The sequence below is a fragment of the Ochlerotatus camptorhynchus genome, unplaced genomic scaffold (assembly GCF_037179485.1).
Source record: "Ochlerotatus camptorhynchus isolate MF236.1 unplaced genomic scaffold, CSIRO-AGI_Acam_v1.1 ptg000330l, whole genome shotgun sequence".
In the NCBI taxonomy this organism is placed as follows: domain Eukaryota; kingdom Metazoa; phylum Arthropoda; class Insecta; order Diptera; family Culicidae; genus Ochlerotatus; species Ochlerotatus camptorhynchus.
The window spans coordinates 3137962-3152023 of NW_027040818.1; the positions used below are offsets into that span (position 1 = coordinate 3137962).

The following is a 14062-nucleotide window of genomic DNA, read 5'->3' on the forward strand; positions in this document are numbered from 1 at the left end:
AAATTTCACTATTGAATATTGCATGAATGTGTAACTATTGCTATGATAATTAAAATTATCACCGATTGCCTGTGAAAAAGCGATTTCCCTAACACAGATTTCAAAGTTGAATTCCATCCGGACTCACCAAACGGTGTTTATTCAATCACCGCGTGGTGAGTGGTGGTGTTCTCCAGTACATAACGAAAGGCTCCCCGCAAGTAGCTAGCTACCAAGGCTGGCCTCAACCGCTGATCGGATTCAGTTTCTTTCAACGTGTGTGATGGTGTCCGGTCGTCGGCATCAGCAGCAGCAGTGCTGTCGGCGCGTGGCGTTGAACATTGTTCTCCAGTATACAACGAAAGGCTGCCTGCAAGCAGTGAGATGCAGCCCACATGAGCATCCATAGAAGGAGGAAGAGGCTGCATCGTTATTGATTGAAATCAGTAGCTCTTCGTGAGTCGCTGTGAGCCATCTATGTCAATCTCGTCATACTAAAGAGTATAAATAGAGAGAACCCCGCTCAAATTCCTATTCCTACACAAAGTACAAGATCCTGCTGCACAATTAAGATTTAGGGCTGTCCCTTGTAGTATTAAGAGTTCTCATGTGATTTGTCGTGTCACATGATGGGTTTCAAGTTAATATGATTTTAACCACTTCCCCAGGGGTGCCCGGAACATGTCAGGGTGTTGAAAATGAGGCCCTCATTGGTCACATTTTCTAATTCTCATGCGATTATATGTGTCAAAACATAGGTTTGTACCGTTTTTGATCATTTCTAGACCTATGCTCACCGAAATTATGGTCACTGCAACCTGTTCCGGTCACATCTGTGGAACCAGTGGAACAAAGATATTCAGTTATGATCTATGTGACCATAGTACCTTTCATAAGGCGCTTGTTGCGTCCAATTTTGTGCAATGGTTGTCGAAAAATCCGTCATGGTCCGTCTTACCTCATCGCTTATAAAAAACGAGTATTTTTTTATCGTTCCAAAAATTTATGAAAAAGTATATATCAGAAAATTTTATAATTTTTATCCAACGATAATCAAGCTGGTGAACCTGTTTGCGCGCGAAAACGACAAGGAAAAGCTGAAATGGTAAGAGTTTTAAAAGCCACAGAAGATTTTGGAAGTTTCCACATTTCGTCGGGAAAGTATAAATATTCATAGAAGAGGTTGCAAAATATATGTTTGTCGAAATAAAACCTGTCAATTTCGCTTCCTGGTAATCACAATCATTAATTACTCACTCACTCAAATCTGGGACGGGACTTGAAAATCGAGCTTATCACTCTACTTAATGTTTTTGATGGATGCCCTGCGTAAATTTTGACGGAGTTGACCAATGATGCCAGGATTGCAGAATGATTTTTCTATTTTACTTTTGATTTGATTCGGAGTTTCTACCGCAGTATAGCACTTTGGACATCAATTAACCACTTCATTTGAGCAGTTAAAATGACGTTTACTAACACTAGAACTTCGAAATAAAACATTATTTTGAGATTTTTTCTTCTAGAACCTCGAGAAAAGTAGCCAACATTTGTGCGTTCCATAAAAAAATAGAAATTAGTTGGTCCAGTTTTGTGAAATCTCTGGTAGAAAACCACGTCAAAACTGCTTGACAAAGTGGTCAATTTTGCTTAACACAATAAAAACAACCATAAACAAACAACAACATCCATCTCTTAAAACACGCAGTGCACACCATTTTTCAACTTTCTTTTCGCAAATATAAACAGTTAACAACGCCATTGGCTTTGACGGCACCGACGAAAAAATTTCATTTCCAGCTAATTTAGACAGTTTCTTATGGGAATTTTTGGTGAAGTGAAAGGATAATACAAAGTTTGCCATGTTTCACGCACAGTCTGACGTTTGCTTATGGATTTTCTCATAGGAGTAAAGAGCTACAGAGTCGCCGTCAACGCCAATTGGCGTCAACATTGATTTCGACATCGCTGCCAGTCAGGTTACTGTAATCCCTTTGTCCTTTTTATTCCACGAAAGCTACTGTCAAATCGGGCAATCAGAAACAGGCTCGGATTCGACGGCAAATTCAAGCTGAACATTGCATTAGGTCCTAAATAACATTGATCGATTCTCTTCGTCGACTTTCTCTTTAGTTAATAACTTGAGCACAGAATCGCTTCTTGATGTGTTTGTCGTATTAGATGCTAGATAAAAGCTTCATTTATCGAACTGTGTACTGAAAATACCTGGGAATGGCCTTACATGACTGTGGGAATGCAAAGAGAAAGTCGACGAAGAGAACCTGTTAATGTTACTTAGGACCTAATGCAATGTTCAGCTTGAATTGTCTTGAAATCGCTACCAGCGTTGACAGACGAAATTTGTACCGATTTTCGAACATGATACCGATGTACAGATAAGGGGCTGTTCATTAACTACGTAGACCTACGTAGACACAATTTTTAAATTTTGTTTGGCCCGTCGATAATTGCCAGCTCCCCCCTAAACTGTCTACGTAGTTAATGAACAGCCCCTATGACTCCTCAGAATACCGATTTTTGAGGTTTTATGCCGATTTTTAAATAATCAAAATAATTATTGTCTGTCCGCGCAAAAATGTCAGAATTGTGAGCGCTTCCATTTCCCTCACCGTTTCTGGCCACCCAAGAATCTAGAAACAGCTAAACTGGTAATTCCTGGAAATCGAGAAATACTTTTATCTTTAATGTGAATTTTTTAACATTCTGAAGTTTATTTAACCTTCCTTTAGAAGTTTCTGCCTACTTTCCCTTGGAATTTTCTGCTACCTTACCCCATAATTTATTTACAAATTCGTCTCGGAACGTTATTTCGACGTCCCTCGGAAGCTTCTTCTGGCTTTGCTCGAAAGGTTCTGTCGACCCTCCCCCCAGGTTTTTCCAACTATCCTGGAATATTGTGCTAACTTTCCCTTAAAGCTTCTACCGATGTCCACCGGAAGTTTCTTTCGACATCCCCCAGAAATCTCTTTCTTCCGGTATTTTACAGTAATTCCAACTTCTCCTAGAATCGAATGACCCGGAAAATTTCAGGCTTCCGCCAGAAATTTCGGTTTTCTTCAGAAGTTTCATCCAAACTACCCCAGGAAGTTTCTTCCAGCGTTCTCCAGAAAGTTACACTCGTCTTCTCCCAGAAGTTCCTTTAAACTTCTACCGAATGTATATATAAAATTCTCCCAGCAGCTCCTTTCGTTTTCCTCTCGAAGTTTCCCGATGGGATGAACCAGCCTAAGGCTGAAAGTCTCGTTAATAAAGGAAAAAAAAAAAAAAAAAAAGTTTCCCGATGGGCTTCTTCCGGAGGATTTTACCGACTTCTATTGGAATGTTTTTCAGAGCTTCTTCTAGATTCCCCTGAAAATGGCTTCTCCTGGAATTTTCTTCAGATTTCCGAAAATTGTCTGGCTTCCTGTGGATGTGTCAACCGATATTTCCAAAAGTTTCTTTAAAGTTTCCCAGAAGTTTCTGGACATTTCCGATTTATCTTAGCACTTTCTTCAAACTTCCTCCAGAATAGCTTCTTGTTTCATTTTCTGGAAGCTTTTTCGGTTTCTTTCAGAATATAATTCTAACATTCTCCAGAATTTTTTTAAAACAATCTGATTTATCGGTATTTGTACAGATTTTCTAACATAATACCGATATACAGATAAATTCCTCAGAATACGGATATTTAAGATTTTATACCGATTTATAACGATTAAAAAAAATCCAAATTGTTACCTGATCAGTTGTGGTTACTTATATCCAGAGTTACATTTTCCTCGTGTGTGCAAAAATGTGCTGCCGATACTCTCAACAAACCGTCTCCCGTCGCAACGAAAACAACATGAGACGAGCGAGAAAGAGACACGCGAGAACAAGATACGAGCGAGAAACAAATGCGACACCCAAAAATCCTGGCGTGCGCGAGGCTCGCGCTGATCTCATGTGCCTCATCTCATGTGCTACGATTAATGCTAGAACTGCAGAGCTCGAAGTTCTGGAAGGTGTAGGTAAGCGAAATACAGGCTGTTGAAACTTGGTTGCTTTGACCGACATTTCATATGCGTTTGCACAAACCTTTCTTATTTTAGAGGAAAGGTAGCATATATTTGCAGTGCTTAAATTCTTGAAATCCTCTAATAGCAAATGCCATTAATTTGCCAGTCAATTAGAATATTCTTTGTTTATTTTTTTTTCGGTTCAACACTTAACTGCACTTGCATGACTAACATCTTTTGACACGTTATTTTCAAAATATAGAATGGACAAAAATTCTACAAAAAGTGTATCGGTATTGTTTAGTGCGGGGATTTGACCGTTGCAAGACGTTCACACATTTTCAACGTAATTTAACCATTCATCGGCAACACAACTGGTATACATAGTTAGATGGGATGTTACGTATTTTGAATAGATTATGTGGGAATGCTACGAATGCAGCAATGTTATGATAATTCAATGGGTGGAAGAATTTTTTGCAGAACATTTTTTTCTTGGCGTATTACCTTTACGCTTTCACTTGTACTTTGTAACCATTACTTTAAAAAAGTTCAGATTTTTTTTTTAATGTTCCTCATGTGACCGAGCATTCAGATAAATTCTATAACGGCAGCGGTGACCCACTGGATGATGGTGCGATCTATGCTAAATAGCTGCAACAAAATAGTGACATGAGTGGGCATCATTGGCTTTAACTCAGATGAGCGTGTGGACCAGTGCAGTGATATATTTACCATTCCAATTAGTAATATCACAAAGTCTACCGACCTTCTGTTCCGTTCCTTCAAATCGCTTTCTGGTTGGCATGGTACGATCTAGGTGGCTGCTGCTGACCATTGCTCTGCGGGTTTCGATGGCATCGTTTTCGCGTCGATGTCCGTAATCGCTAAGAAGAAATAACCTTTTCGGTTAGATAATGGGCGACCTTGCCTTTGTATACCAACAGTGTCAGAAGGAAGCGCCTGAGTATCGGTACCAATTCCACAAAGTGACCACCAAGCGCCACCATCTCGCTACAACAAACCAGAAAGTGGTACAGCCATTGCTACAACCTGCAACAGATCAACCACTCAAATCACCATGTTGCCACCATTTTGCCAGAGTGTATGGTTTAAATTTGGAACACATCGTGTTGAAAGTTGATCTATGCATTTGAAAAATTATTATATTCAAAAACTTAAGCACATTCTTAAGTCATCCTTTTTTTTAGCAACTCGTTAATTAAGATCAGAAGAACATCAGCAAATACTGATCTTTTAAAACTTCCTGGCTGTCTAGGGAGCATATCTGAAAGAATATCCTGTTACTTATGCAACGTTTCCTGAACATCTAAAAAATTTCCTTAAGTTTTAGAAAATTTACTCAAATTTCAAAGTACCTTGAAATTAAACGATCATAACTTTCATCTTCAGGAAGTTCATTGAGATTTTTAAGATCTCTGAAAAACTGCTTTGAAGTTCCCTTAACTGAAACGAAGCTCCCTGAAGTCTTCTATCTTTACGATATTCCCTGAACTTTTTCAAAATGCCCTGTACTTCTATGAAGCTACACGCAGTTCCTCGAATTATTACGCAGTCCACAAAACTTCATCAAAGCTTGCTTCACGTTTACGTTTCTCGTTGATTTTCCGCAAATTTCCTGAATTTGTGCCGAATTTTCTGAACATGAGGTTTCATCAAAGCTCTGAAGATATAAAAAAAGGTCCCAGAATAATAAAGAGGTTCCCTGCCATTTAACAATAAACTTCTAGGAAGATACCTAAACTTGTATAAAGTTCCCACTTCTACGAAGTTTTCTGAACTGTTCCACGATCTCAGAACTTCAAATAATTTCACTAAATTTAGCTCATGATTCATCTGAAATATGTTGGTTTTAATGCATAAAACAAAATATAATAATAATACCAAAGAAACGTTCAAAATCAGGACAGTGTTCTAGTGAAAATAGTTAACGGAACATTAGAGTCATAAGTGTTACTAATGACATTAGCGACAGTATCAATAGCCTAATTCAGCCCAACTACGAGCTGCGAGGTGTATGAAGCGTCGGTGTCTTATAACTTTTTCAGGTACGTAGAAGAAGAGTTACCGAAGCAGTTTGATGAAACTCTAAGAAGTTCGGTAAGCTTCTACAAAGTTAGCTGAGATTGTGGTTAGCTGAACTTTAAACAAAATCTGCACTTCAAGAAAGTTTCCTGAACTTTTAAAAAGTTCCCTGAAGTACCACGAAGTTTCTTGAAGAACTACAAAATTCCTTGCAACTCGGATAGCAGTTCGTACCCTGGTGTAGTGGCTGTAGGTGCATTGTCAGTCAGCACCAGCAAATCAACAGAGGAAGTGGTAGAGGTGCTGCATGAAGAGGTGGTGATAATGGAAGTGCCCTCAGGAGGCCGATAAAGCATGCAAAAACGAACATCTGCATCCTCGGCAGAAAGGGTTTGCGGATCTGTCGAGATTCGATGCGTTGCAAGCACAAAAAATATAGGAAATCGTAATGAAGTAATGAAATTGGGTTGTTAGCGGAATGCTAAATAAAACAGCAAAAAAGGTTATCTTCCATTTAATTCCACTTAATTAATTTTGGTATCCATGACAGATACGTAATTCGACTACAATGTGCAGTCTTCATCAGTGTCATTCGCACTAAAGAACTTATCAATCTAATCCCCTTAAGTACTTTTTTACCTAGGGATGAGTACTTAAGGGGGTTAGATTTTGATAAGTTCTTTAGTGGGAATGACACTGCACATTGTAGTCGAAATACGTATCTGTCATGGATACCAAAATTAATTAAGTGGAATTGAATGGAAGATAACCTTTTTTGCTGTTTCATAGGAAATCGATTCAGATCTCAATTGTAATATTTGTTTAGTCCTTCGGCTCCGCAGAGCTTTCAAAGATATTGAACATTTTGGAAAACATGGTTTTCGATTCAGATACTGACCGTTGAGTGTGACAAATCTGTTGGATTCATCCCAAAATTTACAATCCAGTTTTCTTATTTCTCATCATATTTTCAGGTTGACTACTACTTGGGACGAACACACCATGCTTTTTGTCTAAATCTATTTGAACAGTTCTCAAATTTAAGTACATGTTTGAATTAACTAGTGATGTTGGCTACAGCTTGAAAGGCTGAAAATACTGACGGATGAAGTCACACGAATCAATTTCAACAACGAAGTTTTTTTAAAGGGCCCTCCGAACTATTGGTTCTCTGCCAGCTGCAAAATACCTATCAATTTGATCCACCAAGATCAATCGGATCCAAATCAGACTGATCAATATCCCAAAATTTGAGCTAATTTGGTGGCGAACTGATTCTGCACTGGCTCCTTGAAGTTTATATGGGAATTACTATAAGAAAAGTGTATTTTTTTCCTTCATCGCTCTAGCCCTGCATCATAAAGATTTACGGAAAAGTTGTCCATCAGAGCCCCCCCTTTCGTGAAAATTTCCCAGCTACAACTTTGTTGAAAACCCCTTTTTTAGTTGAATGTCAAGAAAATTTGTTATTAATTAATTTCCAAGCTGATAACTTGCTGGTAGGATTAATCGGCTGTTTTCAGGACAACACTGCATCTTGCCCTTATGACATAATAGTCTCGATTTTTTGTCCTATTATTCCAATGTTGCCGAATAGTAAATGAATCATGTCAGAAGAACATCATCTTCCTAATCAATTAATAACTAATTATCCTAACGTTCAATTTTTCAATTCCCACATAAACTTCAAAGGGTCAAGTGCAGTATGAGTTCGCATTATAATGAGAACAAATTTTGTGAGAATGATCAGGAGCTGATTTGAAATCGTTTGAACTTGGTGGAGCTAAATCAATATTGTGAACCATGAAAATTCCATACGCATGGATCGGTAACAAATAACCCCGCCGGTAATTGGTTCGTAATCGTTTAACTCATCTTCCGCTTGAAATACTTCTATGAAACCACAATCTCTCAACCCTCAAAAACTTAATACCAACTGATTGAAATCAATCAGTTGTATCAGCAACACGAGAATGTGACAGGACTACAACAGTTCTCTGCTGTTTTTTTTATCACCAACCAGCCACTTTTAGCATGCACGCAAGACGTAGTGTACGCTGCCGATCTCCCTGGAGCTCGCCGAGCTTAGCTCATTAGATACAGCACATGTGACACGAATGAGGCACGTAGGAACAAAAAAGAAACGCGAAATAATTCGTCTCGAAATGTACCAGGCACCTACGATCTTATAGAAAGCGTGTCTCTATCACGCGGGATGGATGCACGTGTACATTAACTCTGCTTATATCTTATATGTTACCTATTTCAGTTACAATCAAGTTGCTGCCACTTATTTTTAAATGGTAGTGTGCTGTTGCCAGTTATTTTTTTCAACCTTATTTTGCAATTCCTCCCAGAAAGTACTTTCGACTTCCGTTGGAAGCTTCTTCTGGCTTGTTCTTTCGTCAGTTTTTTCCAGCTTCCCGCGGAATATTGTGCTAACTTTCCCTAGAAGATTTTACCGATTTGCACCGGAAATTTCTATCGACATCCTCCAGGAATCCTTCCGAAATATGTTTCTCAACTTCTCCTAGAAGCTCCTTTAAACTTCTACCGAAAGTATCTATTGAAATATCCCAGAAATCTCTTTCGTCTTTTTTTTTTGGAAGTTTCTCCACGAGATTCTTCCGGAGGTTTTTTTTCTGACTTATATTGGAAGGTTTTCCCGAGCTTCATCTTGCTTCGTTTGGAAGCCACTACTCCAGGATTTTTTTTTTCGATTTCCGAAACCGTTCTGACTTCCTCTGGGTGTGAAAGTTTCTCCATATTTCACTTAGAAGTTCCCCGGATGTTTTTTGAGAACTTTCTTCTTTCTCTGGAAGTTTTTTTTTTGGCTTTTTCAGAAGAAAATTGAAACATTCCCTGGAAATTTCTTCCGAATTTCCTGGAAAGTCCCTAAGTTTAAATTTTTGCTTTCGAAAACCGCAATAATGTAAAATTAACTAAAATGGTAAATAACGATAATACCGATTTTTTTTTAAACCTTTGATACCGATAAACTTGAAAATAACTTGGCAACGCTGACCCGGTTGTCAAATCGCTGATTTAATTCAAGAACAATGATGAGCAAAGATTTGTTTATCCTGGTATACAATATTAACCCATTCTCTAATGCAACATTGTTGCTCTAAAATACAGTGGGTTGGCTTTATGCGGGTAAAGGGGTGATGTTTCACGAAAATTCAACTGCTTCCAATTAGAAAACAAACTTGTCGAACAAATTTAAACAATCGCACTCTCTGCAAAAATCAAGCAAATCGGAAAGTCCTGTATACTCACCACACCCACGGAAAAGTAGTTGTTGATAATGTTATAGGGTACGATGAATTCCGACGCGGCCTGTGGCTTTAACAGCTTGGGCAGGTCAATAATTTTCTCCCTGGCTGAGGCCGTCATCGTCGGTGCCGACTGCTCGACAGTTTGTTTCGTTTCCTCTGGCTGTTCCGGCGTCTCCGTCGTCTCTTCTGGACGGTCGGGAGCAGCACGTGTCGCATCATCGTCTTTGCTTTCGGTGGTTTTTGCAGTCACCACCATCGTGGGGGTTGTTGGGTTATCACCATTGATGACTTCCGTTTGGCACTGGCACTGGCACTGGCTGGTGCCATTAACGACTGTTTCCGAGTGTGGCAACGCTTTGCTAATGTCTCCGTTGCTGGTGGCGGTTGTTTGCTGAGTAATTTCCTTCGACATCATGGTGGTCGACTGTTGGTGCTGTTGTTGGTGCATCATTGCCAACGTGCCATTATTGTCACTCAGAACGACACGTTTCGTGTTCTCTATCGATATCTCGGTAGTTTTTGTACTGTTTTGAATTTCGTCATACGTTTGAATCACAGATTTTTCTACTATTATCCTATGCGAGAGTTCTATCACTTTTTGTACATTTTCCGACAGTGTCACCTGTTGGGAGAGAATGAAAAAAAGGGATCTCATTTCAAAAAACATCTTCGCCTGTGCTGCTATCAAAGGAGATTACGACCTGTAGTACCTTATGTGTCGGAATCAGCGGTGTGTCCTCACAGGCCGACGGATTATTTTTGACATCTATACTCCACCGATCCAGCATCACCACCGAGGACCTTTGTATCTTATCCAAAATTTTCGGAATACTTTCCCCCTCGTAGCCACCACCCCACCGAAGGCATCTGGCCAGGTCATTCCCGGTCCCCAGTGGAATGACTCCGATCGACGGTTGGCACTGCATTTCTATGGAATCCATCGCTTCCAGTACCCATCCGACGGTGCCGTCACCGCCGCAGCATATCACCGTAAAGTTCGGAACGTCCTTGAACATGGTCAGTCCTTCCTGGGGGCCTCCCTTGGACAGGTCGTACACTTGCCGGGGGTTCAGCAGGTATTGGAACTTTCGAAGGATTCGGTCGCCCTGGCGGCCTCCACTTTTCGGATTGATGAACACCAACAGCGGGCAGATGTTTGACGTGGCGGTGATTTGGAAGTGAATTGTCGAGGACACGTTCTGAAAGTAGGAAGGGCAGTGTTTTGAATTCTTCTCTCGAGTACCGGTTCCAAAGTCCTACCTTCCCTCGACTGGTGGCGTAGTTGATGGACTTTTGCCGGTCCAGAACTGCGGGGCAAATGGCCGTCGGAGGTAGCACCATGTCGGCGAATTCACCCAACGAACATTCCGCTTTCACCAGAGAGGCACATTTGTTGTGGAGCTGGGGAATAAACGGGCAAAATGAGCGTGAAATTTTATTCAATTAATCGTGAAGCTTCAAAGTGCCATGAAATTACGGGCTGGATTATTATGGTATGACGCTTCAAAGATTTTTGAATATATTAGCATGCAATGGGCGAGGGTTGATTAAGTATTGGGCGAAAAAAAGGAATGATTGATTTTGAAACCTCAATCAGCCAGTGACAATTAATTTGTTTGTCAAATATTTATCCTGTTGGTCAGAGGTCAATTATGATGATTTTAATTTTGCTTTGATCAACTTTAAGGTGAAAGAATAATATAATAAGTTTTTAATCGTGGCTTGGCGTATTATTCTACACGAAAAAAAAAACCGTTCCGATATTCGTGAAAAAAATATCATTTGAATCTAAACTGCTATTCCATATGAATTCACGACTTAGTTCCCGTAAACGTGATCACGTAGATCGAATTTTTAAGAACTTAATCCCAAATCCGTGAACTACGCCTGTTTAGCGGGATCAGCAAATTCGTAACGCTACAGAAAATACAAAATATACTCACGATTTCATCACCGACAAACCGACATGAAACTTAAACTTAACTCTTGATCGAGAATCCATAACGGCCGATTCAAATGTGGAGCGATCCCATCTGTCAAAACCATAGAAATGTTTTATCTAAATAAAAATAATTTGTTAGAAAAAGATTAGACACGAACCAACTCATAAATTTTGTACGCGTGTTCGTGGCTAGGAGAAATATTTTCCGCGAACACGGCGGCAGATGTCAGTTTTGTGCTTTGATCAGAAATTTATTTGTAATTTGTATGATCATTCATGTCGGTTTGTCGGTGATTTCATGATACCATAAACCCATAAATGGAATGGATGGATGGATAAAAGTGCAATCGTGCACTTGGATCACTTGCCAAGCTACAGCTGTCATTTTCAGTCGTTGTTTACTGTTTGAGGTGAAGACAACACATCAAGAAGACTGGCAACTCTTCCATTTTCTCATACGAACGCTATGAGACAGGTACAATCGTGTCATCTGCCTTTCAACGGTAAATGCTTCGAACGAATTTGATAGCAAAGATTACATCCTCAGAAGAAAGGTTTGTGTATTTGCTCTTTTTTTCTATGCGTTGCTTCCACCTTCACTCAAGCACAGCGGTATTGTTGCTGTCACTTGGATTCTGGCAAAGTTGTCAGTCTTCTTGATATGATGCCTTCGGTTTAATGTCAGCAATACATGCATTTTTGAATTATTGTAAGGTGAGCACGGCGCGAGTAGTTAGTTTATTATAACAGTATGACGAACTGTTCCGGCAGTAGCAGCAGTGTGACAGTGTATTTATGGTAAACCAATAGTGCTTCTTTCAATTACAGACGTCCAGCTGTGGGCGGCAGTATTATCATAGAGGTAACTCTAAAACTAGAAGGTCCCGAAATAGCGTGCTCAACTTTTTGGCTCAGCTCTGGTACTCTCTTCGGTCCCAAGCTAATCGATTCACCCCTCGAAACATAGGAAAATACACTAACCCCTCATTTTATCTGTTAAACTTTCATAGCGAATCAAAACAAACATTGTGTAGTAGTAGAATTTAGACTAGAATGGGGTACGTTAATCGTTTGCTTGGGCTAGTCAAGTAGTGAGCCATATTAAAATCGTTAGTTTCGTATTGATTGTTGGTATTATCAGCGGTCATGACGATAGCGGCGTCAGTCGACGCAGCCGGTGAAAATTCCAGACTACTGGGATCCAGCATGACAATTTAGGCGCTAGCTAGTACGATCTCAAAACGTTCAATGTTCCTAGATTTTACAAGTTAAAATTACAGTTGATAACTTCAATTTGGAGTTAACAGGTAAATTTCATGATAATTGTGCAATAAAACCTTAATCACTTGAGCCAACAGAAGCCGTAAGTGATTTCCGGAACGGTCGAGTTTGTTTTTTCCGAGCTAGAATTTTATTTATCAAAATCTTTACCTTGCCTTGTTCTTGTAAGTTTGGAAATCCCTCAATTACGGAAGGAATTGCTAGTGTACTAGTGTATTGAAGTCGAGCAGCTTCGCATAAGTCAACACTTTGAATCATATCATCCGAGCTGTTTAAAACGACGTTTCCTACCACTCGAACTTTGTCGTTGAACATTATCTTGAAAAATTTCTTCAAGAACCTCGTTAAAATAGGGTCTTATTTATGCTAAGCTAGACAAGTCAGGAATTTATTGCTTCCTTTTCTTTAAGTTGCGGGTAGAACTGGGTCGGTATTTGTAAATTCGTCCTTCACCTCGATTTTGTGTTCCATGAGACTAGTTTTTCCCAAGTGCCCTGGACTTGCTACTAAGAATAAGCTCCTTCTCCAGTTGCCGTTTTTGGTCATCGTTGAGCTCACTAACGCTTTCCATTCGTTCTGTTTCAGCTTCATCAATCACTTCGACGGACTGGAAAATTGTTGGATGAATCTCAATGGCCTGCCAGAAGTCATATCCCAAGATGCAACGACGATTTAGGTTGAGAGCAACCAAGACCGGTTAGAGTTTTAGTTTCTCCGTTGAATGTTATTGGAATGTCGGTGGTCCCTACGACGTCTAAATTTTGACCTCCTGCTGTCGTCAAATCAACATTCGCGGGCCTCAATTTCAAATTTAGAGAACTCACTAGCTTCCTACCACCTATTCCTAACAATGTTCTAGATGCTCCACTATCCCAAATTTCCACTCTCACGAATGGTCTTGGGTAATCACTGAGTATCACGAACTTGTGACTATCTCTAATCCTCAGCTGTATCTGTAAGGTGTGGAGTTATATAGTTGAGAATGCTAAGTTCAAATAACAGACTAAAGTGGTAATTTTTATACGATAGATGAGCGATAGATGAGTAACCCTGGATGCATCCAACGAAACTTTTAAGCGCAAAAGAATCATTACCAACATAGGAAAAAATTCGATAAGATCCTTCCATTGAAGTAATGCATGATAATGATTCTTCAATATTGTACAAATATTTACACATTACACACAACTACACATAGTAACTCGGAGCGTTTGATACGGTATGTCCACGCATCTTTCCACCCCTGTAGATTCAAGAAACGTTCCTCTTTATTTCCAAGAATCATCTTTGCGGCAAATACAACGCAGTAGGCCTGGCCGTATTGATGTTTATATCATATCTCAGAAATGCTGTAAACATCAATTAGGCAAGAAAAATGATTAGACCTCATCTAACCTAATCATTTTCCAGGATGCTTTCTCGTACTGGCTGCGTTTATATTAGATTAGATTAGATTAGATTAGATTAGATTAGATTAGATTAGATTAGATTAGATTAGATTAGATAGATGAGCGATAGATGAGCAGATGAAAGTATAG

At 39.6% G+C, this 14062-nt stretch overlaps 1 protein-coding gene across 1 annotated transcript in view; it reads right to left on the minus strand.

Moving 5' to 3' along the window:
• Window positions 1-14062, minus strand: part of Dgk (diacyl glycerol kinase 1) — a 440989-nt gene that overhangs the window by 24553 nt on the left and 402374 nt on the right. The window contains exons 14-16 of the mRNA XM_065230402.1: window positions 10562-10702; window positions 10012-10500; window positions 9303-9923 (exon numbers count right to left, since the gene is read on the minus strand). Of these exons, the coding sequence (XP_065086474.1) occupies window positions 9303-9923; window positions 10012-10500; window positions 10562-10702 (1251 nt within the window). The remainder of the gene's footprint in view (window positions 1-9302; window positions 9924-10011; window positions 10501-10561; window positions 10703-14062) is intronic.